At 42.9% G+C, this 27,302-nt stretch overlaps 1 protein-coding gene across 4 annotated transcripts in view; it reads left to right on the plus strand.

Moving 5' to 3' along the window:
- Positions 1 to 27,302, plus strand: part of macroh2a1 (macroH2A.1 histone) — a 64,080-nt gene that overhangs the window by 12,310 nt on the left and 24,468 nt on the right. For 3 of the 4 annotated variants that reach the window (XR_010976102.1, XM_068043690.1, XM_068043692.1), the window contains exons 1-4: positions 10,921 to 10,996; positions 18,661 to 18,847; positions 21,063 to 21,169; positions 22,890 to 23,090. Coding sequence is in view for 3 of the 4 variants with exons in the window: in XM_068043690.1 (XP_067899791.1) it covers positions 18,676 to 18,847; positions 21,063 to 21,169; positions 22,890 to 23,090 (480 nt within the window). In the remaining variant the exon portion in view is untranslated. Of the gene's footprint in view, positions 1 to 10,920; positions 10,997 to 18,660; positions 18,848 to 21,062; positions 21,170 to 22,889; positions 23,091 to 27,302 lie in introns of those variants that run through there. The other variant, XM_068043691.1, reaches the window with a different exon arrangement.

The following is a 27,302-nucleotide window of genomic DNA, read 5'->3' on the forward strand; positions in this document are numbered from 1 at the left end:
GGAGACATGGACGGCTGGTGGCTCTGATACCAGTGACGAGCTTGCGATACAATGTGTCCTTGGGGATCCTGCCATCTTCCATGTGGCTCACATGGCCAAGCCACCTCAAGTGCCTCTGGCTCAGTAGGGTGTATATGCTGGGGATGTTGGCCACATCGAGGACTTCTGCATTGGAAATACGGTCCTGCCACCTGATGCCAAGGATTCTCCAGAGGCAGCGAAGATGGAATGAGTTGAGACGTCGCTCTTGGCTGACATACATTGTCCAGGCCTCGCTGCCATTGGGCAAGGTACTGAGGCACAGGCTTGATACACTCGGACTTTTGTGTTCCATGTCAGTGCGCCATTTTCCCACACCCTCTTGGCCAGTCTGGACAAAGCAGCGGTCGCCTTTCCCATGCGCTTGTTGATTTCTGCATCGAGAGACAGGTTATTGGTGATAGTTGAGACGAGGTAGGTGAACTCTTGAACCACTTCCAGAGCGTGGTCGCCGATATTAGTGGATGGAGCATTTCTGATGTCCTGTCCCATGATGTTCGTTTTCTTGAGGCTGATGGTTAGGCCAAATTCGTTGCAGGCAGCCGCAATCCTGTCGATGAGTCTCTGCAAACACTCTTCTGTGTGGGATGTCAATGCAGCACAGTCAGCAAAGAGGAGTTCCCTGATGAGGACCTTCCATACTTTGGTCTTCGCTCTAAGACGGGCAAGGTTGAACAACCTGCCACCTGATCTTGTGTGGAGTAAAATTCCTTCTTCTGTTAATGAGAGAGGAAACATTAAGGGAATAAAAGTCAATACAGTGGATGCTGGAAATCTGAAATAAAAACAGAAAGTGCTGGAAATACTAGGCGGGTCTGCAGCATCTGTGGAGAGAGAAACAGCGTCAATGGGCTGGATCTTGTTCCCAGCCCGACGTTGGGTTCCATGGTGGTGGGGGGGTGGGTGCGGGGGGTGGATGGGTTGCTGGAGCATCAGAGCGGCAGCAGCCTGCCACTAACCCAACACTGGGATTGCCGGGCACTATCATCCTGGTGGCGCGGAAGCTCTGTGGAGGCCCCTCTGCTGCTCTCCGATGGGACCCTGCTTGCCACATGCTAAGTAGATGTTTGCATTAATTTAAATGTAATCCGCAGCGATCTTACCTTCAGTTCCCGATCTTTAGCGCGACAAGTGGCATTCACACACCTTCACTTTCCCATTTAGGGAAAGCTGGCGCCACCAAGGTGGGGAAGGGGTCAACTCTGCAGTGTTTATATAGGGAAGGCGGGGAAGGGACCAACTCTGCATTATGTTGTGCTGTTTGTGGGGCTGTCAACCTTTTAAAAATGGCACCAGCACCTGCTCCGTCAACAGGTGACGCTGTAAATGGCATCGCCACGTGATTGGGGAGGCTGGCCACTGTCAATATATAAAGTGGCCACCGGCTGCGTAATCATGGTGGTGCAGTTCCTGTGGGGGATGGCCGCCATCTTCTGTGACTACCGCCAGACTACAAAATTGAGCCCATCGTTTTTGGTCTGTGATCTTTCATCAGAAGTATTAAGGGGTTCGATACCTTTAAAAGTAGATAAATCCTCAGGCCAGGGTGAAGTAACTTGGAATAAGTTAAAAGCACTGTCTATGGAAGAGTTGAGAAAAATGGCTGAGCAGTGTGGGATCACTGTTCGTGCCAAGGCTAGAAAGTCTGAACTCCTAAGATTAGTGGGCAACCATTTTTGCTTTGAATCCGAAGAAGCAGAAACAGGGTTAGAAATCGACTCTGACAGGGTATTGCTAGCAAAGGTACAATTGGAACAGAGGAAACTTGAATTTGAGGAAAGAGATAAAGAAAGAGAGAAACAGCAGAGAGAGAAAGAAAAAACCTTCCAGAAGGAACGTGAAGAACAAGAGACAGGAGAGAGAGAAAGAGAAAGAGCCTTCCAAAAAGAATGCGAAGAGAGAGAGCTGAGGCAATTTGAGTAAACTAGGGGGCAACAGAGTAACCCCAGTGAAAGCATGGCCAAAATAGAGGAGCTGGATACAGAATTGTTAACACTTTCCCAATTCAATGAGGGAGACGTGGAAGTGGTTTTTGTATCTTTTGGAAAACTGACAAGGCAGTTAAAGTGGTCAGCTGAGACTTGGACTCTCCTGCTACAAAGTAAGCTTACCGGAAAAGCCATGTTTCCAGATGAGAGTTCATCCAATTATGAACTGACAAAAAATGCTATCCTCGGGCATATGAGTTAGTACCGGAAGCCTATCGCCAAAAGTTTAGAACCCTCAAGAAGCAAGCTGATCAAACTTACCTGGAGTTTGAGAGAAACAAGCAGCTGGCTTTTGACTAGTACCTGAGGGCTAATAAAGTACAGTTCAGCTATGAAAATCTCAGACGTAATTTTGCTAGAGGAATTAAAAAATTTTCTCCCATAAAGACGCATTTAAAGAACAGAAGGTTCACAGGGCCCAACAAGCCGCAGTTCTGGCTGACGAGTGTGTTTTAATTTATAAGTTGGTTTCCCAGGGGAAAACTTTCCGAAAAGGACAAAGGGTGGGAAGGTAATAGAAGCCCAAGCTGTCCTGGGAGGGAAAAAAAAGCAGGAGACACAGGCCTCCAGCCAAAAAGGAAGGTGCTGTAAGTAGGAGTGAGACCTGGAGACCTATGTGCTTCCATTGTAATAAAGCAGGGCATCTAAGAGCTGACTGCTGGAAACTAAAGGGAAAATCTGTAGGGTTAATCAGGGCACACATGCTCAGTGAAGAAGGAACCCTGATGGAAATCACAGCAGAACAAGCTGTGGCTTTAACTGCAGTAAGAGTCAGACCTGGGAAGCCTACTGCTGCAAGTGCAGGAAAATTTAATAGGATTCCTGAAGGTTATCAGGGTTTTTTGTCTGAAGGGAGAGTAACCCCATACCCCTTGAGTTGGGCAAGCAAGCCCATAGTAATCCTCAGGGACACGGGCCGCTAGATCCGTTTTACTGGGAAAAGGCCTGACCTTTCCCCCAGAGAGTGCAGTAAACAGCAGGATAGTGGTGAATGATATTTGAGGGCAGTGTATGCCTGTACCTTTACACTGGGTGTACTTGCAGTGCAACCTAGTTTCGGGACTGGTGACCGTAGGGATTGACCCTTGTTTGCCTGTGGACAGGGTTGACCTGCTCCTAGGTAATGATCTGACAGGGACAAAAGTGGTAGCTTCTCCAGTGGTGAAAGAGAGCCTGCAGGAGGTCAGAGAGACAGGGCAGTGGCAGGAGATGGTCCCCTGAAGTTTCCCTGAATGTGTAATGAATCAGGCCATGATCAAACCAGCTCCCCCAGAGGAGACTGAATTGGCACTGCAGGCAGACGACCATGAGGTCTGTCTATCTGTGACTTTCTTTGGAAAGTTAGAAGATCCAGGGAATGACTTAAATGAATTTCCCTAGCTGAGGCTCAGTGAGCTGACCCAGTATTGAGAGAGTTAGCACAGGCTGCCCATTCTGAAAGTGAAGCAGAGGGAGTCCCTGATTACTACTATTTAAAGAGTGAGGTTCTGATGAGGAAATGGAGTTATCCTCACCGATCTGAGAGCAAGAAGTGGGCAGTTGTTCACCAGTTAGTGGTGCCGCAGAGGTACCAGAGAGAAATAGCAAGAATGGCCCATGAGATTACTGTGGCTGTACATGTCGGTATACAAAAGACCAAAGCCCGCATAAGACAACAGTTTAACTGGCCAAAACTCCACAAAGATGTGGTGGAGTATTGTAGGAGTTGCCCCATGTGCCAGGTTGAGGGGAAACCCCAGCCTACAGAATCTGCACCCCTAAGTCCTGTATTGGTGTTTGGAGGACCCTCCAATCGAGAGCTGGTGAACTGTAAGGAATCTCTGTCGAGAACAAAAGGGGACAGACAGGCACACAGCTGACAAAACGTTAGAAATGAAAGGGGAAAAAGGAACAAAGAGGACAGATTAAAGGACGTCCAGGAGGAATCCTGGATAACACCCCTACTGTCTGGTCAGCCAACCCCTAAATGTTTGAAAAGTTAGACCCCACATCCTCCTATGTAAATGCAGACACCAGAAGCACCCCACCAGGGTTGCTCACAGCATTTACAGGAGCCTGCAGAGACACAGAAAGTCTTCAAGAGGGCAGACAAACCGTGAGGGTGATGCCTCACCTAGTCGAAGTGCCACAGGGGAGTGCAGTAAAATCTGGACAAATACCAAGCAAGAATGTCCCAGAGGACAAAGGGAAGATTAGCAAGGAATTTCCTCCCCACCCCACAGTCAGGAGAAAAGGGAACCAACCATCCCCTAAGGTGAAAAGCCCTTGCATGACTCATCAAAGCACTGACAGTTTAGAGTGGAACTGCCCTCTGCCGCCGCACATGACCAGAACTCCAACCTAGGGCTAATTAATTCTAACCATCTTCCTGCAGACCTCAACAGGAACAAAGACACCCTAGGCAGTCCTGGAACTGTGCAAGCTGAAAAAAACTTCAGCAAAAACCACCTGTTTATTGGGATGCCAAAAAGGACAATTTAAAGCAGCACTGCTACCAAGAAAAGACAGTCTGCAGCAATTTTTAAGATTTCTGAATGAATGAGAAGGAATGAGAGAGATGCATGTGTGCTTTTTCTGTACCTACTCTTCTCTCTAGTCCCTTTTAGTGAAATGCTCTTTTAAAAAAGAATTGCATTTCATTCCACTGGGTGTGGAGGTATCTTGAAAAATCCCTCCTGCCAAGAATGAGGCATATTAATTTTGTCACATGAACATTAATTTTAAACTGTTGCTAGAGTGAAGAGATGACTTGTTTAAAGAGATCCGCAGTAGCTGGAAAGTATTTGCATACTAAGAGACAGTCGCCGAGGAAAAGACAAAGCTCACTGATTCAATTAACAGAGATTGGTCTGGGCAATGGTGATCCACATCTTGTCCATGTAAGAGACAGCATTACACTGCCCCCTCCCACCCAAGCCCCACCGAGAACTTTGAAATCCACAAACCACAGGAGCGGTTATTCCCAAAAAAGGGTTAGTCATGTGACTAACCTGCTGGCCAACTTGGAGTTTTGAATTGTGCTCACAGGACAGTTTGAAGACAGAATGCAGATTGCAACTGAACCTGGAATAAGAGAGCCTCTCTCCTGGATGGCTCTCTCTCGCTTTCTCACAAACCTCCGGACCCACTGAAGTTGCTTAAACCTCAAGAGAGAAAAGCATAGAAACAAGTTTAAGCGTGCACTGGGCCCCAACGACCGGCAAGACTTACCGGCAACCAAAGACTCCACATCGAACTCAAAGGATTGTAATTACAACCCAGCTGTTGCCTCAAATTTTCCCCCTTTATTATTTCTACTTTTTCTGTCTCTATCTGTGTGTGTATTTATCACGTATGCACGATAGACCGAGTAATTGGAGGCCAATCAGCCTAACCTTGGTGGTGGGAAAATTATTGGAAAAATTTCTGAGAGCCAGGATAAATCTTCATTGAGGAAGACATGGATTTATCAAAGACAATCAACATGGATTTGTTAAGGGAAGGCCGTGTCTGATGAACATGATTTAATTTTTGAGGAGGTAACAAGGAGTGTTAATGAGGTTATGCATTTTATGTAGTCTATATGGATTTTAGCAAGACTTTTGATCAGGTCCCACATGGCAGTCTGATCACAAAAGTAAAAGCCAGTTGGATCCAAAATTGACCCAGAGGCAAGAATCAAAGGGTAATAGTCGATGGGTGTTTTTGTGACTGGAAGTCTATTTCCAAGTTTAGAGAGAGTAGATTGTGGGAGACCAGCCAGGAGTCTGTTGGAATAGTAAAGTCCAGAGGTAACAAAGTCATGAATGAGGGTTTCAGCAGCCAATGCGCTGAGATAGGGCAATGTTGGGCGATGTTATGGAGATGGAAATAGGCAGTCTTAGTGATGACATCAATATGAGGTCAGAAGCTCATCTGGGGTCAAATGTGGCACCAAAGTTCCAAACAGACTGGCTTAACCTCGGACTGTTGCCAGAGAGAGGGATGGAGTCGATAGCTAGGTATTGGAGTTTGCTGCGGGTCCGAAAAACAATGGCTTCAGGCTTCCCAATATTTAATTAGAGGAAATTTCTGCTCTTCCTATACTGGATGTCAGATAAGCAGTCTGATAATTTAACAGTGGAGGAGTCAAGAGACGTGCTGGTGAGGGAGAGCTGGGTGTTGTCAGCATACATGTGAAAACTAATGCCGTGCTTTTGGATGATGCCGCAGAGGGGCAGCATGTAGATGAGAAATAGGAGGGGGCCAAGGATAGATCCTTGGGGGACACTAGAGGTAACGGTGCGGGAGCAGGAAGAGAAGCTTTTGCAAGTGATTATCTGGCTACAATTAGATAGATAAGAATGGAACCAGATGAGTGCAGTCCCACCCAGCTGGATGGCAGTGGAGAGCTTGTGAAGGCGGAAGGTGTGGTCAACCTTGTCCAAGGCTGCAGACAGGTCGAGAAGGACGAGAAGGGAAAGTTTACCTTTGTCACAGTGACATAGGATGTCATTTTTGGCTTTGTTAAGAGCTATTTCAGTATTGTGGCAGGGGCGGAAACCTGATTGGAGGGATTCAAAGATGAAGTTCCAGGAAAGGTGGGAATGGATTTGGGAGGCAACTGCATTTTCACAGACTTTGGAGAGGAAAAGGAGGTTGGACATGTGATGGTAGTTTGCAAGGGCAGTGGGATCAAGGGTTGGATAGGCCAGGGTTATTCTCTTTGGAACAGAGGAGGCTAAGGGAAGACCTAATTGAAGTGTATAAAATTATGAGGGGTCTAGACAGAGTGGATAGGAATGTCCTATTCCCCTTGGTTGAAGGGTCCGTAACCAAGGGTAAAAGGTAAGATGTTTAGAGGGGACTCGTGGGGAAATTTTTTCACCCAGAGGGTGGTGGGGTGGTAGAGGCACAAACCCTCCTAACATTTTAAAAGTACTTGGATGTGCCGTAACGTACAAAATCTATGGGCCAAGAGCTGGAAAGTGGGATTATGCTGGATGGCTACTTATCAGCTGGTGCAGGCAGGATCGCCTACTTCTGTGCTGTGAATTTCTTCTATGAAAATTGGTTTAAGGACAGAAAACAGCGAGTTGTGTTAAATAAAAGCAAAATACTGCAGATGCTGGAAATCTGAAATAAAAACAAAGTGCTGGAATTACTCAGCAAGTCAGGCAGCATCTGTGTAGAGAGAAGCAATGTTTATCGAATATGCAAATAAACTTAAACAGGCATTCAAGACCAGGTTTCCTGAAAAAGATCTGGTGAAATGCTTGCTTTACTTGAACTCCTGCAACCATAACCCACCAGTCTCAGAAATTCAAAACCTTGCTGTAAGATTTACAAAGTGCATTGACACCAGCAAAGTTGAAATGCAATATACATTGTATTACAAGATGAGGCTGTCAAGACACTTTTCAACTCAGACTGCTGTGGCAGTGGTTTTACCAAATTATGGTGTCTTTTATTTAATCAAGTGAGGATGAATACAGTGAACTGGAAAGGCTAACATTTCTTTTACTGACACTGAGCCCTGACACGTGGTGCTGCGAACAAGGGTTCAGCCACTTGAACACAATCAAAACATCCACAAGGAATTGAGTTGATGCTTGTCTACGTATTGCAACAACAAGCACAAAGGACTTCAATATAACTGCGGCAGTGAGGTACATTTGGAGATAAAAGCATCAAAGTGAGTTGAATTTATTATATCATTAGCTTGATAGCTAACTAGGACAGCTAGCTAATCATTTTTTCCAGTGTGAAAAGTTATTTGCTATTTTACTGGTTGAATGACGCAAAGTTACCTCTCACAGTCCTGGTTTTTATCATGTAATTATTTAGCAGGCTGGCTACATGCTAATGCAATGTTAGCACATAGTGTAGCTAGCTCTATTCTGTCAATTAAAGTAATTCGCATTGGCATTGCATACTGTTTTGCCTGCTAGCTAGCTAATACAGCTGTGCTGCTCTCCATTGATGTTTGTATTGTTACGACTGTGGTGGGAGCAATGCACTGTTAATTCAGTCCCATCACTCCACAGGTTGCAGCATATTATTAAGCTTTCCCAGTCGGAAAGCAGCCAAATTAAACACTCTAATAATCCCAGAATGAAACAGACCAAAGCAGGTATCTTTCGAAAACAACAAATTAACTATTTATTAAAAAACTAAATCTTAAACACTATTAAGATAAACCTATATCTAAAGACCTTATAACTTCTTAATTTAATATAACTCCCCCATTCACACACATACACTCAAAAGTAACAATAGTTAACTGTGTTTTTTAAAAGTGGAGATTTTAAAATTAGCTGTCTCTTAAGAATAAAATAAGGAAGTCTTAGCAGGTTACGTTCCTGATGAATGAGGAATTCTAATGTGGAAATGGTCAAGGATCGCTCAAAGTCTTCTTCCGGATTTGATGAAAATACTCTGTTTTTGATAGGCATTCAAACACTTTGGCTGCAGCAGGCATGAAACAGTTCTTTGAACTATGAGCACAGCAATACAAATTTTTGACAAAGAAAGCTTTTTCTTCTTTACTCATGGAATCACCTTGTAGCACCTTGTAGAATTTTTTCTGAGAGAGAATAACACAGCTCTTTTCCTTCAGGACACCTTGCTAGAAAGTCTCCCAAAACTAACTGCTTTCAGCCGGTTTCTGCCAGTTACACACACAGCCAAATGGAAACATCATACCATGTGACCTCTCCTGCTGTTTCCCATGGCAACCAAAATGCAACTACTGCACACTGTGTCTCCTGAATGTTCACTCCCTTAAATGTGCACTGTTTTTAACAGAGTCTTAAAGGCACACACACTGGGCTGAATTTTACCGGCCCCTCGATGCCGCGGGTCACGGCATTGGGGCTGGTTAAATGCAGTGCGAAGAAGCCCACCTCGACCAGTGACGTCAAGAAGGGCCTGCCGCATATTACCGGTGGTGGGGGGACCTCTGTGTGGCCCCATCACCGTCTGGCGGCGGGCCCTTCATCTTAATATTCAAATTGACGATAAAGAGATGTAAATGAACTTACCTGCAGGCAGCGGCCGTTCCACACTGATTTTACGGCCGCTGTTGGTACTCCGCACACCTCGGAACTCCGTATGGAGTGTTGCTTTTCGGTACTACTCTGATGCCCTGACCAGATAGCTCCCTCCTTCAACCTACCAGCATATGCCTTTGCCAGGATATGACCTATGGTGGGATACTTCCACTTTCTACCTGTAAATATGCCCTGCTCCTGTGAATGGATCTCCAAACCCACCAGTGGAAATGCAGCTTGCAGTTTTTTTTTTACACTGTACCCTATCATATAACATGGCTGTCATGCTAGGCCCCCACCTGCCAAGAATGAGGCACATTAATTTTGTCATGAACATTGATTTTAAACTGTTACTGTAGTGAAGAATGGACTTGTTAAATAGATCAGCCATGGCTGGAAAAGACATTTACATATTAACAGATGGTGATGGGAAGGACAAAGGTCCATTCCCTGACACATTCAACCCACAATGGACCTTGATCACCAGGTATTGTGTGTAACAGGAGCATTCTAGAGACTGCTAAGGTGATACAATCCAAGACTTGGTCAGACCAGTTTGTCAGATGCCTAACCTGCTTGGCAAACTGGGGTTTTCTGAATTGTACAAACTGTTTGAACTGAGAGTGTCTGCTCCTGGACTGAGAAGATCTCTCCTGTCTGCTCCCATCTCTTTCCCACAAGCCTCCGAATCCACTGAAGACACATGGACCCCAAGAGAGAAAAGTCTCCTACAGCGAACAAGGTTTAAGAAGTATACTGGACCCCAATGAAAAACAAGATCTCCCTACAATCAAGGACTCTACAGTGAGCTCGGAGAACATAACAAAAACTCTTCAGATATTGCCTCAAACTTTTCCACTTTATTTTTCTTCTGCTCTTTTCTGTATCTATTTCCATGTGCGTATCGCGTATGCATGCTAGCGTGGGCACGTCGTGTATCCGTAGGTGTTAACTGAATTAGAGTTTAAGTTTAATAAATTTTCACTTTTCTTCTTTAAACCTAAGAAAGCCTGTTTGTGCTGGTTTCTTTGCCCTATAATTGGAAAGCGGTGAACAAGGATTCACCAAGGGGGAGCTAAAAGCACAGTGTGTTTAAAAATAAAACCCTGTTACGGTAAGACCAAGTGAAGGCTGAGAGGGACCTCTTTCTCACCTGGTCGTAACAATGACACATTACCTCCCATCCCAAAATGAAGAAAACAAAGAGAAGCCAAAGCAGACAAGGAAGCAGGATAGGGATAGAGAGAGATGAACAGGACAGCGAAAACCAGCAACACAGACAGCTAATTTGTGCTGATTTATTGCAACCAATACCATGGGAAATCTATTATCATTTCAAGTAAACCATAAGGGTATATATGCATATATGAATAATATTTTGTAATTATTCTTAAATTTTATATAACTCAGTATTTTTAGTGTGTATTAGATAAAGAATAATGGATGTCAGCGTGGGATTGGATTGCTGTAAAATGTATTTACATATTTGACTATTTTTGAATCTGGGTTAAAAAAATCTAAATACAGACATCCATGTTACTTTAAGCATAAGGACACAACCGATAGTTAGTTTGGACCTGTATGCATTCGCTTTACGTGAACAACAAAATAAATCTACGATATATGTTCTGCAGGTTTGAATCATTGAACACAACCGTGTTGCATCGCACTGTGCGAATAGGGAATCATTTTAAAGAAAAAAAGGAAAAATCCTAATACAAAGCGATGGTGTTCAATCTGATATGTTGCAATAACGATAGTGAGTATGATTGTTTCCCTTGAATGTGGGTGTGCAGGATTGAGGCAGCTTTCCACACACCACATGCACTGGGAGGATGACCCAGAGGCACTGATTGACAGCCTGACTGTAGCCGCGCAGTATTGTGGGCCAGTCTGACACTGCCCACTCGGAGTCGAGCTGCTGTTTCTGCAAAGGAGACATATTGTTACTGTGTCATTGTAAGTGATTGACATTGTTTCTGCACTTAATTTCCTTGTAATCATAGTGCCAGCACGTCAGCCTTATGCTGCGTCCTTGCGGTCTTTGAGATTGAGATTGCAAATGAGTTGAAACAAGAAAAACCCGAGACTTATGCAGATAGGTGTAATGGGAGGCCTTTGGTTGTATGTTGCAGGCTGGACTGCAATCTTTAAGGTTGCAGTTCGAGCCCTGCTATCAGTGGTTGTTAAATATATGTCTTTAGAAATGCAACCTTACCGGTTGCAGATAGGTCGAGTGGCGAGCTCGCCATATCCCCTTTCTGCAAGGAAATGCAGGCCAGTTTACCGACTGCTGAAGAAACGGATGTTTTTTGATAACCCTCCGTGCGAACCCGGAAATTGCCAAGCGATTGATGTTTTAATGTTGCAACCCGCGGTGCGTACATTGTGCAGCTCAGCAATAAAATGCAAGAGCGGAGCCCCTCGGAACAACACACTGCACCACAATAAACCTATTCTAAATACTGGAGTGGATCCGGTTGTAAATATTTCGTTTTATCTGCAGGCACGGGCCGATTGCCGCATTTCCTGTAATAGACAGGAATTTTTTTTAGAAAGGTAAACGCGGAACCAATTTCACCTACGTTTTAATCTGTATCGATTGTATTACTCGCTGTTTTCGTCTAAATTAATTTAAAGTGTTTTTTTTTTATTCGTATGAATTGGCATTTTAGTGTCCTTGTGGATGTCATCATTTTGTTTTCCCAATTGCTGCTTCTATTGCTACAATCTGTGTGGGTTTTAATCACAAAATTGTTCCCGGAGTGCCTGTGAAACCGCATTCCCAGAGGCTGTTGTGTGGCCGTTACTTAGCAACAGGCGTGAAACTTGTTCCCATCTCTTCAGAGAGGCTTTGAGTAAAAAGCGGACAATGATAAATCTGATCCCGCACAGATCCCAGCAGTTATGATGCAGTTACAATCTGTAACATACAGAGAGCTGATTTAACAAATAAATCTAGCGCTGCCTGTCCTCATGTCAACCCTTCAGGTGTTTTTTTTGTTGGGCGGGGAGAGGAGAGTTTTGAATCATGAATGTGTCAAAAGTTTGCCTGGGCGTTGTCTCTCACAGGATCAGGATCAACGAGTGCCGATATCGTCAGCAGATGCAAGAATGTTGTACCTACAAATAATATGTAATCAGTGGAATTGACAGCGAGTTGTACTCTCGTTTATTTAGTCATTCGCCAATTGTCACTTGACCTATGAGATAGCTCCACTATTATCGCCTCCGACTGTCACTGTTGATTTGCAGTTGTGACGAAGGGTCACTGACCTGAATCGTTAAATCTGCTTCTCTCTCCACAGATGCTGCCAGAGCTGCAGAGTAGTTCCAGTATTTCTTGTTTTTATTACTGTTGATTTATGCCCTGGGCTATTTTCATAAATTTCAGGGTAATTACACAGCACGTAAAAGACACGTAATGAAAAGAGACCTCGCATCCCTTCCTCCAATCCTATACATATGGTTGATACCTTTTCAAAATAAATCAAATGTTCTTGATTATTTTGAACCCTGTAAGATTTGTTTAATGATGTAATGTGTTCAAAAATGATAGATTGGTAGGACTGTATAGTAGAATCGTTTGCCATTAATAAGAATTGATATTTGATCCCATTTTCTTTTGTGCAATATATCCTGTTAGTATAGTTGGTGAGGGTAGTTTTATTCCATTTAACTCCTCTTTAAGGCTGGGATAGATAGATTTTTGGTCTCAGGAAATCAACGGATATAGGGAGCGGGCAGGAAAGTGGAATTGAAGCCCGAGATCAGCTGTGATGGTATTGAATGGTAGAACAGGCTCTATGGGTCTACTTCTGCTCCTATTTCTTGTGTTTTTGTGTTCTCTTGCAATTTTTTGCCCTTGGAAGGAATTTGCAGGGTGGGTTGCAGCTTTATACAAGAATGCAGAATGCCATGAGGATCTGGAGAACCCACTTAGATTATGTTAATTGATTTTCATAAAACTTTCCACCGTCATGCAGTCACGATGAACAAGTAGGAAGTTATGGAGCACATGACCGAATCCGAATTTTAGTCCATGTGTATACTGCAACTGCAAAATCTGTGTAAGGGTAGATGAAAGAAGAATGAGGTAAGGTTATCCATGGGCATCTATTCTCTTTGATGTTTTCATCATTGATGTACAGGGTGATAGTAGAAAGCTACCGTGAGTGTCTATTCTGGACATTTTTGAAAGAATTGCAGTGCTCCCTTTTGCAGATGCGATTATATTGATAAACACACTCATTGTGCTCTCCTGACTACTTTGAACAATGGGCTTGTGATTGAGATTTGGGCTGGTGCTGCCTGTGACTCCTCTCCCCACTGCCCACTGTTTTCTAGCTCATGGGGAATAAGGCCATTTATAATGTTCATACTGTCACCCTGGCTGAGTTCAACTAACTCAGCAGTGACCAGGCAGTCTGAGAGTCTGCTTCATCAGGAAAAATAAGATGACTGGCTTATTGGCTCACAGGTTTCAATCTTGTGAGGGGAAAATTTGTTATGAAGTCCATTCAAGTATAACGGCTTGTTATGATAGTAATATTTCAATAAATTATCTTAAACCAGAGGTTGGACATGGCTTCTTCTCATGATATACTGGGATCCTTTTAAAAATGCGCAAGCAGTTTTTTATTCATGTGGTGGAAGGGACATGGCTGAGATTCCCTTCTGTTCTTATGAAAATTAAATTTTGGCTGCTTACGAAAAATAAGCACTTGCTTCTGGATGGTTTCCAATTATTTTTGTTTACCAATTTTTTTTTAATACTTGGGCCAGTGTATCTTGGTGTTACTCCTCTTTTCGGAAAACAGTGCAGTGCTGAAACAAGTGGATGTTGTGGATTCTGGAGTTAGGGCGCAGTCAGATGGTAAACTGGGACTCCCTTGACTAACATCAGTCTGATGTATCTATTAATGGATGTGCACAATGCTCCAGGGAGACAGTTATGAATGTGATTAACTGCATTAAAAATGCCTCTTTAATAAAGCACCTTAAATCCATGCCTTTGGACAAAACTGGAGTACTGAAATCCTGAAACGGAAGAGACATTTCTGCTTTAAAGAGTGGTGATTGAATTATATGAACTGAAACTCATTCGCATTCACAAACCTTTGAAAGAAAGAACTTTCACTTGTACACCACATAGGGCATTCCACAGTGCTTCAGTTGCACAGGGCATCCCAAAGCGCTTCACGTACAGTGAGTTACCTTGGAGTGTAGTTATTGCTGTGTAAATGAAATCAACAACCATTTTGCACACATCAAGGTCTCTCAAACTGCAGGAGTTGGTTAATATATTAGTGATTTGCTTGTGGGAGTAATATTGACTAGGCTACAGGGGGACATCCCTGCAGTTTACATAGTGCTTTGGGGATTAAAATTCCCAATCAGATGAGCCATCAGTTTAACATTTCAAAGAAACAGAATCTTTGACATGGCAGAACTCCTTCAGTACTGCACTGAAGTTTCATGCCAAACAATGTCCTCAACTTCTGGAGTGGGGCTGGAGTATGCATTGATCACTGAGTTTAACTATTGTGTTTACAACCAGAAGTCAGCATTTTCACAATGAGAGAAAGACCATTTTGTTAATCACTTACCAGTTTGCAGTTATTGCATCTGGTTGTTCAAGCACATGTGAGTTTCAATTTCAAATCTGAAGGGTGGTTTGGATTCACAAAGTGTAATTCAAATCAAAATCAAAAGACAAATTCAAAGGCGTAACTGAACAAGTTCAAAGCTAGCAACATGGCAAGACGTGTGTTTTCTGTTTTTCAGGGCAATGGGCAACTTGATTGAGGATATTTAATATTAGTACTGTGTTGTACTGAGTTCAACTCGTGTTTGGGGCTGAACTGCAGGTGTGTTAGGAATACAGGTAAAACTATATGGTATGGAGTAATTTGGTAATAAAATAAGTTACTAAAACCTGAAGTCAAAAATTGCTTAAGGAATGTCTTGACAAGAGTTGTTACTGAGCAGTAGGTTGTAATGACAGTCGAATGTGCTTGTCCATTAACAACCTGAACTTTGTAAGTTAACGCAACTTTTTATAAAGAAAAGACATTTATTTTTTAAATGAATATGAAATGTTAAATATATTTTGAGTGAAATACTTTCATTGATTCTGAATGCGAGGACTTGGAACTTTAGTCCTAATCTTTCCTCTGCCCTCCCTAAAAGCTAAAAGAAAGTAAAACACTTTCATGGAGACTGCTTAATGATGTCAAAGAGTTATAGAGTCATTATGGTGCAGAAGGAGGCCATTCAGCCCATCAAGTCCATCCCAGTTCTCTGCAGAGCAATCCAATCAGTCTCATTCCCTCGATCTATCCCTGTAGCCCTGCAAGTTTATTTCCAAGTGTCCGTCCAATTTACGTTTGAAATGATTATGTGTGGAACTCCTTAATTAGTTCAGCAAAAGGGAAGGTTTTAACAGGGGAAGAGGGAAGAATAAATCAATAAAGTTATTCTATTTGAAGGAAATACGATAAGTCCATCATGGGATGTCGGGCAAAAAATATTTCTTTTCTATGTTAAAGGTGCAGTAGTAGTAGTTTTAATGGGATGTGAGTGCCACTGGCAAAGCCAGCATTTGTTGCCCATTCCTAATTGCCCTTGAGAAAGTGGTGGTGAGTTGCCGCTTTGAACTGCTGCAGTCAATGGGGTGTGGGTACACCCACAATGCTGTTATGGAGAGAGTTCCAGAATTTTGACCTAGTGACAGTGAAGGAACAGTGATATAGTTCCAAGTCAGGATGGTGTGTGGCTTGGAGGAAAACTTGCAGGTGGTGGTGTTCCCATGTGCCTGCTGTCCTTGTTCTTTTTCTAGGTAGTAGAGGTTGAGGGTTTGGAGGATGCTGTTGAAGGAGGCTTGGCAAGTTGCTGCAATTCATCTTGTAGATGGTATACACTGCTGTCACTGTGCACTGGGGGTGGAGAGAGTGAATGTTTAAGGTGGTGTATGGGGTGTCAGTCAAGTGGGCTACTTTGACCTGGATAGTTTTGCATTCGTGAGTGTTGTTGGAGCTGCACCCATTCAGGCAAGTGGAGAGTATTCCATCACACTCCTGACTTGTGCCTTGTAGATGGTGGACAGGCATTGGGAAGTCAGGAGGTAAGTTATTCGCTTTGGAATTCCCAGCCTCTGACCTGCTCTGGTAGCCTCAGTAATAATGTGGCTGGTCCAGTTAAGTTCCTGGTCAATGCTAATCCCCAGGATGTTGATGGTGGGTGATTCAGCAATTGGTAATGATGTTGAACGTCAAGTGGAGATGGTTAGATTTTCTCTTGTTGGAGATGGTCATTGCCTAACACTTGTGTGGCCTGTGTTACTTGCAACTTATTATCCCAGTTCTGAATGGTGTTCAGGTTTTGCTGCATGTGGGCATGGACTGCTTCAGTGTCTTGATTGGTACTGAACACTGCCAATCTTCGGCAAACATCCCCAATTCTGACCTTATGATGAAGTAGCTGAAAATGGTTAGACCTAGGACATAACCCAAGGAACTCCTGCAGCGATGTCTTGGGGCTGAGATGATTGATCTCCAACAACCACAACCAGCTTCTTTTTGTGCTAGGTATGAATCCAACCAGTCACTGTTTTCCCTTGATTCCCATTGACTTCAGTTTACTAGTGGCCCTTTAGTATTACACTGTTGAAAAACAAGTCTGTTTTACAAGCTTTGGCAAGAGCATATTCACAGATTAAGGACATTCCCTTGCTCCCCACATCTGATGAATAATAGAATCATAGAATGGTTACAGCACAAAGGAGGCCCTTCGGTCAGTTGTGTCCATGCTAGCTCTCCGCAAGAACAACTCAGCTAATCCCACTCCCCGGCCCTTTCTCCATAGCCCTACAATTTTTTTTTCTGTTCAGGTGCTTATCCAATTCCATTTTGAAAGCCCCGATTGTATCTACATCCACCACACCCTCAGTGCTGTATTCTGCAGCGAGTGACTCACCATCTGATTCAACCGAGCCTTTCCAATACCTACAAGGCACACGTCGGAGTGTGATTGAATGCTCTCCACTTTCCTGGATGAGTGCAGCTCTAACAGCCATTCAAGAAGCTCGAAACCAAACAGAACAAAGTAGCCCACATGATTGGCACCACATCAAGCATTCACTCCCTCCACCACCAGTGCACTATGGCTATATCTGTAAAATGCACTGAAGCATCTTGTCAAGGTTTCTTCGACAGCACCTTCCAAACCTGTAGTCTGTACCACCTAGAAGAACAAGGGCAGTAGACGCATGGGAATATCATCGCCTGCACGTTTCCCTCCAAGTCATGCACCATCCTGACTTGGAACTATATTACTGTTCCTTCATCTTCACTGGGCCAAAATCCTGGAACTGCCTACCTAATATCACTGTGGGTGTACCAACACCATATCTGGTTCAAGAACGCAGTTCATCGCCATTTTCTCAAAGGCAATTGGGGATGGGCAATAAATGCTGGGCTTGCCAGTGATGCACATATCCCATGAATTATTTTTTTAAAAAGTCCTCCTCCTGTTTATTTCTCAATCCTTAAATCTTATTGTTTGAGGAGAAACATTGTTTGTCCTGTTATTCACCAAGGTCCCAAGAACCCTGAGTTAAAGCAGGGAGGGAGGGCACACATCATAGTCAAGCCTGCTTGATGGTAATGCTAAAGGGATATGCATTGCATGAGGTTACAGATTGTGGTAGAATACAATTCTGCTGCTGGTGATGTCCCATTGTGCTTCATAGATTTCCAGTTCTGAGCTGCTAGATCCGTTCTGAATCGATCCCATTTAGTTTAATGGGCAATTAATGGAGAGGTACAGCAACTTCATGAAAATCCTGGTGAGGTTAAGGGCGAGATGTTATTTGCAGGATGCTAACAGCAGAGTGGTACAAATCGCCCAGCAACTGGTGACATTATTCACAAGGGGTATCTCTTCCTGCCACAAGTTGCTGACCCATTTACACATTAATAACTGGGTGCATCGTTCAGATGCCATTATTTCCTTCAGCAAAACTGGGCCATTAAGTTGCAGATAAGCAGCAGGCAATTTAGGAAGAAAACATTTTCTTTTTGTTTCTCAACGTATCCTCAGTGATGTGACTAGCTGTCTTTGAGCTTGCAAACATTTGGAATTTCTAACTCTTCTATTGTTTAAATACAGAAAAAGTGGAAGGCTTAGTTGGAGGTTTTCCCTATTTCATCCAATTACTTCTAGTCACATTGCTTAAAATGGTGGACATGTAGCAAGAGTAAACCTGCTGCAGGTTTTACACACTTTGCATTATATCTCTAGGTAGCAAATAGTCCTTTCTTAAAAAAAATTCTGGAACATCCATTTAAAACAGGAAGGGCTTGTGATGTTTTTGATGTAGTTATTCTTTAGTGACTTTTCAATGGCACAAGAAAGATTATATGGCTACCAGGCTTAGTTTGTTTCTGTGACAGAACTTAAAACTAAATTCTTGGGTATTTTAATTGACATTAAACAAAATGAAAACTTCTTATTTAACATCTGACAACGTACAGAATTGAGTATAGATTGTACATATTTCACTCCATTATGACTTGAATCAAATTTTGACAACAGTGCTTTCTTTTTTTGATTGGATGTAGGTCTTTGTGATCATCATGTCCAGCAGAGGTGGAAAGAAGAAAACGACCAAGATTTCTCGGTCTGCAAAAGCCGGGGTTATTTTCCCTGTTGGGCGAATGTTGCGCTACATAAAGAAAGGGCACCCGAAGTACAGAATTGGTGTTGGTGCTCCAGTGTACATGGCTGCAGTTCTGGAGTATCTGACTGGTGAGTCAAAAAGTCTTCAAGACTTATGAAAAAATAAGAGCTAAACCAAAGTTTTAGCCAAGCAATTCACAGAGATAAAACACAGTGTCAAACAATTTTAGACATTTGGCCCAATTTCAGCATTGGTAGTATGATTCATGTTTAGGATCTGTGTAGAATGATTGCCTGTGTACAATGCCAAGGATTTAGGTGCAGCACCAAAAATATTTCGCATCTTTTACCCTTATGGTTTGATGATTACATTTTCTTGTAGGATTCTCAAAGTCTTGGGGCCGAATTTTTAAATGGCTGCAGAGGCGGAGCTGGAGGTGGATGGACCCACAATTTTCTGACACCAGACGGCTTGCCAGCCTCCCACCATGGTCCAGTGTCTGGATCAGTCTCTTTCAGAGGGGGTGTGGTGATGTCTACCCGCCCACAGGTGGCAGGTAGCTTATGAGGTCAACTAAATGGCCTAACAAGCCCACCCAGCAGAGGCTAACTGCAACTTTCCAGTCAGCTTGCAGGCCCTCCACTGAAACACAGCCAGGAGATGGAGATGGCTTTCCAGCGGCACACAACAGGAGCCAGGTCTCCATCCAGATAGGGACCCCACCCCTGCACCTGCCAATGTTCTCTGGCCAGAGCTGTAGCTGCTGGCCATCACGTGGAGGGCTTGCTCCCCCCATGGTGATGGCCTGGCAGCTGTGGCATTTCTAATAGTAAAAAGTTTTTAAATCTCTTGGGAGCCTGCCTGCCGTCCTTGATTGGACAGCGGGTGTGCATCTGGCCACTAATTAGCCTGCTGGTCAAAGATCACTGCAGGCGCCAATGTGAGGTCAGGACCTGGAAATTCACTCAATGTTGGGGTCCCGACCCCAGAACAAAAATCCAGCCCTTAATGTTAATCAGTAAACTCATATTTTTCTTTGTTAAGTATCAAAAAGCTCACGACAACTGCATTCCTCCACTCACTTCATTGATCTGCTGCCTAGATACAAAGGATCACTTTATAATGATGCCACTGCTGCTGCTGTCACACTGGCTACTCACTGTTAAAGGAGACACTGAACTACTGGTGTCAGTCAGTCTGTCTCAGTGAAGAAATGGGAATACTTATCCTGCTGCTAAAATGTGGCAGACCTGTACAGCCCATTCTCATTGCTGATATTTAGAGTTTAAAATCTAGTTTGTTGTGGCTCTCCTTTTAAATTGAGCACTGTTCATCCGGGGGATGAAATTTCACCTGTTAATCTTTCCCTTGAAAATTGAGCATTTTCGCTTTGAGCCTATCTGAATGTGGTCAATAGTTTGAAATGACGTGGTTGTTTCAGGTAGGCACTGCAGTCAGCTTCTAACTCTACACCTTACATAGTGCATGGATAGATATATATATGTTTCTATTGGCAAATTAAGTGTAATTAAATTGGCACTACTTTTGCGGAAAAGAAGCTAGAAAAGTCATTGTTTTTTTTCTTGTCTCAACAATGTTATCTATGAGTTTCAATATAAACTAACAGTGTAATGTATTATGTGTACGATAAAGGTTTATGTGCTATAGTGTAACTGGGATGATAAAGAGTTGGTAGCCCATTTTACATCTCTCCTGGTTTTTACTTCCATTGACTGCACTCATTTTACACCATTGCATAGAATCATATTTTATCCTATTAGTTTAAGAAAAAAAGTTTCCCAACTCTCCTTTCTCCTCATCTCCAGCCTTACTATTTATCTCTTACTTTCTAAACTACTTGCTGGACATTTCTGGCAATCCTTTCAATATATTGTCAACCTCACTGCCCTTCACCATCTATCTCTCTCTCACATGCATCACTCATCCTTGCACTTAAAAAGGAGAGTTTTAAGTAGCAGTTACTGAGTGGATACTGACAAGTTGGGCATATCTGTGTATTGACAATACAGTTCATTTTACTGTGTTGTAGATAGTTTGGATCTTTTATTTTAATTTTATTTCCTTTAAACAAGGCTACAGTTTATTTCTTGCATAAATATGAAGACATCTTTTGTAGATTCTAACATTGTCAATATTAATGTGAGGATAATTGAGTCTTATAATGAGCAATTCAGTTGTTTATTTTTCACTGAGTGAGATGCATGTGAGTCTTCCAGTTGCTGGTGCCTACACATCCCAACATTCTTTTGTTTTTTTATTCTACATTTAGAGCAAGGTGTTTACATTGACTGTGATAACTGAAACAAATTGATCATCTTTCAGCTGAAATTTTGGAATTGGCTGGTAATGCTGCTAGAGACAACAAGAAGGGAAGAGTTACTCCCAGGCACATCCTATTGGCTATTGCAAATGATGAAGAACTGAACCAGGTATGTCATACCCTTGTGGTTTTCTGTACTTTCCTCATCAATTATGGAAAAATGTTATTGAAATGAGTCTGTTTTTGGTGCTGAGGTAGCTCAGGGGGTGGAGCAAAGAAGAAGGTGACCCCAACTCTTGCCACTAACCCATTGATCTACTGAACAGATGTGCTCAGTGGTCTGCAGGAGGAGTAAACAAAAACCTGATTGGTTGAATTTCAATTTACCACGAAACCATGGGCCAGGAGGAGGAGCTCCTTGTCGGTCTGCTCTTGGGCCTGGCCAAGGTGGCAATTCACAGGTCCAGGCTGCGGGCCGTCGGGGGGTCCGTCCTCCCCGATTGCCTGCCCCTCTTCCGCGGTTACGTTCACGCCTGGGTGTCCCTGGAGAAGGAGCATGCGGTGTCTGCCGATACGCTTGAGGCCTTCCGCGACCAGAGACTGGAGTGCATCGTAGACGCTGAGAATGGCATTTTAATTTGAGTTTTTTGTTTATGTTTTTAATAAAGTTATTTAAAAAAATATAAATATGTATATAAAGGGGGCCTGAGGAATAAAGGCCCCCTCGACATAAAAGAAAATTTAAAAAAAGGATTAGATACAGAGTAAAGAAAAAAAAAAGAAAACATGAAATTGTCATGATAATTGCAACCTTTGTAGTTTTTTGTCATGGTAAGGTCTTCTGCAACAGGGGTTCCTAAACTGGAGATTGTCTATTTTGCTGTTGGCCTTTTAAAACCTTCCAAAAAATACCCAATGTGTTAATCACACTTTCAGTTGCAGCTCATAGCTCTCATACTGCAGCTTGGCATCTGTTCCTTTTATGTATTTAAAAAAAAAAATCCTCTTGAAAGTGCATTGAGATGTTGTTCATGTGATCAAAACTATTCTATAAATGCAAGTTGTTGTTGATATACAGAACCAAGCAGTTTTTCAGCCTGACCACCACAACTGATGTGTTTATGCCATATTTACTTCTTTGATGCATTGCCATATCTAAGAGTCCATTCAGACATCCTACTCTAAATGTCAATAAACCTGTGTTGGATTCAAGTAGGTAGAGAGGAAAAAAATAACTGTATTGATAGTGACCTTGTCTTGGCAATCCTTGGTATGCTGTGTAAGTGTGATAGGTGTCACTCACTAACTGTTCTGGTTTCATTGCTGTCGCAACATTTATTTTTGTTATCCTGACAGTTTAGTTTAGTTTAGAGATACAGCACTGAAACAGGCCCTTCGGCCCACCGAGTCTGTGCCGACCATCCACCACCCATTTTATACTAATCCTACACCATTTCAATATTCCTACCACATCCCCACCTGTCCCTATATTTCCCTACCACCTACCTATACTAGGGGCAATTTATAAAGGCCAATTTACCTATCAACCTGCAAGTCTTTGGCATGTGGGAGGAAACCGGAGCACCCGGAGGAAACCCACGCAGACACAGGGAGAACTTGCAAACTCCACACAGGCAGGACCCGGAATTGAACCCGGGTCGCTGGAGCTGTGAGGCTGCGGTGCTAACCACTGCGCCACTGTGCCGCCCAGTCTGTTCCATTTAGGCACCTGGTATTATTCCTGTGGTTTCCAGTGGCTATCCACTTCATCCTTTGCATAGGTGGACACTTGGTTTGATTTGATGATTTTAACATTTAATGGAAACCCGTATTATATGGCTTATTGTAAAAGTGGAATCATAACTCTAATGCTTAATCTCACTCTATAGCTGCTGAAAGGTGTCACTATTGCTAGCGGTGGTGTCTTACCTAACATTCATCCGGAACTACTGTCTAAGAAGCGAGGATCTAAAGGAAAGCTTGAAGCCATCATCACCCCACCGCCAGCAAAAAAAGCAAAGTCCTCACAATCTACCAAGAAAACTGGAGGGAAGAAAGGCAAAAAGGGGGCAGGAAAAGGAGGGGCTAAGGTACAACTCAAAAAACACATTTTTCTAATGCTGAGTTTAAGATATTTTGTGCAACGTAAAATAACCTGTTTCCCCAGTAATCTAATCTATTTATCTTTTTACTAGAACTGTGATGTTTACATGCTATGCAGAGATAAACTTTGTGCTGTGATATGTAAAATTAATGTTCCTTAAATTAGTTTGAGTTTTAAAAAAAATCAGATTCTTTTACAGGATTTTATTTGAAGCTCATTTAAAAAAGAACAATTCTATTATAATTTCCAATACATGCAATCACCCCCAGTGCCACACTAGAGATAGCAGTTGCTTTTAACCTACCAATATGGGCACCTCAGGATTTGACTGCTGAAGATACTTGGAAGCAAGAGTTTCTCATCTCTGTTGTGTTGTGGTGATAGTTTGGTGATAGTACCTAATAGTCCGCACTCAGTATTTTAGAACCTTTGTAATTAAGCATTTTTTTTTTCTGAAGAACTTCACAATTTTTTTAGTTGAAGGATTTTGATACCAGGGACCCAGTTTTAGTACTGAACACTCACAGGTTAGGTAAATACAGATTATTGCTGAGTGTCATTTGCACTGCCTCTTCAAACATTTCCTGGTCAAACCTGAGCATTTTAACAAAAGTCTTAAAGGAGGAGAGAGACCTGAGGAGGCAGAGGGGTATAGGGAGAGAATTTGAGAGTATGGGCCCTAGGCAGTTAACGACACAGCTGCCAATGGTGGGATGAAGAAAAGGGGGAATACACAGAAGACCAGAGAAAACATTCAGGATTGTTATATGGCTGGAGGAAGTTTCAGAGATAGGGAGAGACAAGGCCCTGAAGGGATTTAAACATGAGGATGAGAATTGAAAATTGAGGCATGGGGGCACCAGGAGCCTATGTAGATAAACAAGAACAAGGGCGAAAATGAATGTGTGTGGATAGGATATATGCAGCAGAGTTTTTAATGAAGGTTATGGAGTACCAAGAATGAAAGACTGGAGAAAGGATTGAAAACATTGAGTCTGGATGTGCCAAAGGCATGAATGAGTTTCGACAGCAGATGAGCAGAAGTTGGGCTATCTTTGTGATGAAAGGAATGTGAGGTTGGAAGTTTATTTCAGGATCAGATATGACACTGCGGTTGCGACTGTCTGGTTCAGTTTGAGACAGTGGTTGTGGAGAGAGGTAGAATCAATGGAAAGGATAGCAGGGACTGAAGACAATGGTTTCAGTCTTCCCAGTGTTTAACTGGAGGAAACTGTGGCTCATTTAGGGATGGATGTTAAATAATCAGTCTGACAATATAGGCAGTGGAGGAATCAAGAAAGGTGAAGGAAAAGTAGAGCTGGGTGTCATCAGCATTCATATGGAACCTGCCCCCAGGTCTTCAGAGGATATTGCTAAGGGGCAGCACATTGATGAGAAAGAGGAGGAGGCCAAGGATAGATCCTTGGAGATCTCCAGAAGTAACATTGTCGAGGTAACAGAAAGAGAATCCCTTTCTGGAAATGCTCTGGCTATTGTTGAACAGGTAAAAGCAGTGCTGCTTGTCTCCACTAGTTGCTGCTGGAGGGCAGAGAGTGTGAAGAAGGGAGTTCGGTAAGGAGGGGAACTATAAATTAAGAGAGAAAATAAATTTGCCTGCACTGAGAGCCACTTTGAGTGCATAGAGTGTAAAGTGGGAGTTTGGTGCCTGAGGGAGGGGCTCCTTTTTCTACCTTTTTTCAGCCTCCAGTAGCTGCCCCTCTCTTCGGTACAGGGAAAGAAGCTGATTTGTGAGTAATTGGTAAGTTATTCTACTTCTAATTGTAATAAATAGTTTTTAAAGTTACGGTCTGGCAGGTCAGCTCGACCAAGTGGAATGTATATCCTGCGGTATGTGGGAAGTCATGGACGCACCACGTGTCCTAGACAAATGCATCTGCAGGAAGTGTCACCGGCTGCAGAAGCTTGAGCTCCGGGTTTCAGAACTCGAGCAGCGGCTGGAGTCACTGTTGTGCATCTGCAAGGCAGAGGACTACGCAGATAGCACGTTTTAGGGAGGTGGTCAGACCACAGGCAGAGAGGGAATGGGTGACCGCCAGGCTGTCTAAGAGAACCAGGCATGCAGTGCAGGAGTCCCTGAGTCTATCTTGCTTGCTAACCAGTTTTCCATTTTGGATGCTGGTGAGGGTGATGGTTCCTCAAGGGAGTGCAGCCAGAGCAAAGTCTGTGGCACCACTGGTGGCTCAGCTACATAGGAGGGGAAGAAGAGTGGAAAAGCAATAGTGATAGGGGATTCAATATTCAGGGGATCAGACAGATGTTTCTGTGGCAGTAAACATGACTCTAGGATGGTGTGTTGCCTCCCTGGTGCCAGGATCAAGGATGTCACGGAGCGGCTGCATGACACCCTTCTGGGGGAGTGTGAACAGTAAGAGGTCGTGGTCCACATTGGTACCAATGACATAGGCAGGAAGAGGGATGAGGTCCTGAAAGCAGATTTTAGGGAGTTAGGAAGGAAATTAAAAAGCAGGACCTCTAGCAGTAATCTCAGGATTACTCCCAGTGTCACATGCTAGTGAGCATAAGAATAGGAGGATTGATCGATTGAACACATTGCTGAAGAATTGGTGTAGGAGGGAGGTCATTGGGACCAGTTCTGGAGCAGGTGGGACCTCTGCAAGATGGACGGGCTACACCTTAACAGGACCACAACTAATATCCTTGCAGGGAGATTTTCTAGTGCTGTTGGGGAGGGTTTAAAGTAGCTCATCAGGGGGATGGGAACCTGAGGGGTAGCTCAAATTGGAAGGAAATAAAGCTGGTAACAAGAGGTGGAAAAGTAGCAAGTGACATTAGAAAGCAGGTGAAACAAAGGCAAGCATCAACTAGGTTTAGAATGCAGAATAATGTCAAGAAGATAAGGTTAAGGGCACTCTACCTGAATGCATGCAGTATTCACAACAAGGTAGATGATTTAATTGCACAAATAGAGGTAAATGGGTATGATCTAATTGCGATTACGAAAATGTGGCTACAGGATGACCAAGACTGGGAACTGAATATTCGAGGATTTTCGACATTTAGGAAGGACAGGAATAAAGGAAAAGGAGGTGGTGTTGCACTGATAATAAGGGATGGGACCAGTACATTAGTAAGGGAGGATCTCAGATTGGACAAACAAGATGTGGAATCTGTTTGGGTGGAGCTAAGAAACGGCAAGGGGCAGCAAACATTGATGGGAGTTATTTATAGGCCACCAAACAGTAGTGGTATGTGGGGCATGGTATTAATCAGGCGATTAGAAAAGCATGTAGCATGGGTAATACAGTAATTATGTGTAACTTCAATCTGCATATAGACTGGGTAAACCTAATGAGCACTAATGCTGTGGAGGATGAGTTTCTGGAGTGTGTTAGGGATGGTTTTCTCGAGCAGTATGTTGAGGAACCAACTAGAGAGCAGGCTATTTTAGATCTAGTGTTATGTAATGAGAAAGGACTAATTAATAATCTTGTTGTAAAAGAGCCTTTAGGGATGATTGACCATAATATGATAGAATTTTATATTATGTTTGAAAGTGAGGTAGTTCAATCTGAAGTCAGGGTGTTAAATTTGAACAAAGGAAATTTTGAAGGTATGAGGAGAAAATTGGTTGAGGTGGATTGGGAAAATACACTAAAAGGTATGGCATTGCATAGTCAATGGATAATCTTCAAAGAATAATTACATAGTTTACAGCTACTATACATTCCTTCAAGGCACAAAAATCCCGAAAGTAAAGGCAGTCAACCGTGGATAACAAAGGAAGTTCAGGATTGTATAAGATTAAAAGAAAAGGCCTGTAATGTTGCTAGAAATAGTAGTAAACCTGAGGATTGGGTGGATTTTAGAATACAGCAAAGGAGGACCAAGAAACTGATAAAGAAAGGGAGAATAGATTATGAATGTAAACTAGCATAAAAAATAAAAACGGACTGTAAAAGCTTCTATAGGTACGTAAAAAGGGAATGTTTGGTTAAGACAAGTGTGGGTCCATCACAGGCAGAGTCAGGAGAATTTATAATGGGGAATGGAGAAATGGCAGAGAAGCTAAATGATTACTTTGTGTCTGTCTTCACTGAGGAAGATACAAGAAATCTCCCAGAATTGGGGATCCAAGGGACTAGGGGGAATGAGGAATTGAAGGAAATTAATATTAGTAAGAAGGTTGTATTGGAGAAATTAATGGGGTTGAAGGTTG

The sequence above is a fragment of the Heterodontus francisci genome, chromosome 12 (assembly GCF_036365525.1).
Source record: "Heterodontus francisci isolate sHetFra1 chromosome 12, sHetFra1.hap1, whole genome shotgun sequence".
NCBI classification, from domain to species: domain Eukaryota; kingdom Metazoa; phylum Chordata; class Chondrichthyes; order Heterodontiformes; family Heterodontidae; genus Heterodontus; species Heterodontus francisci.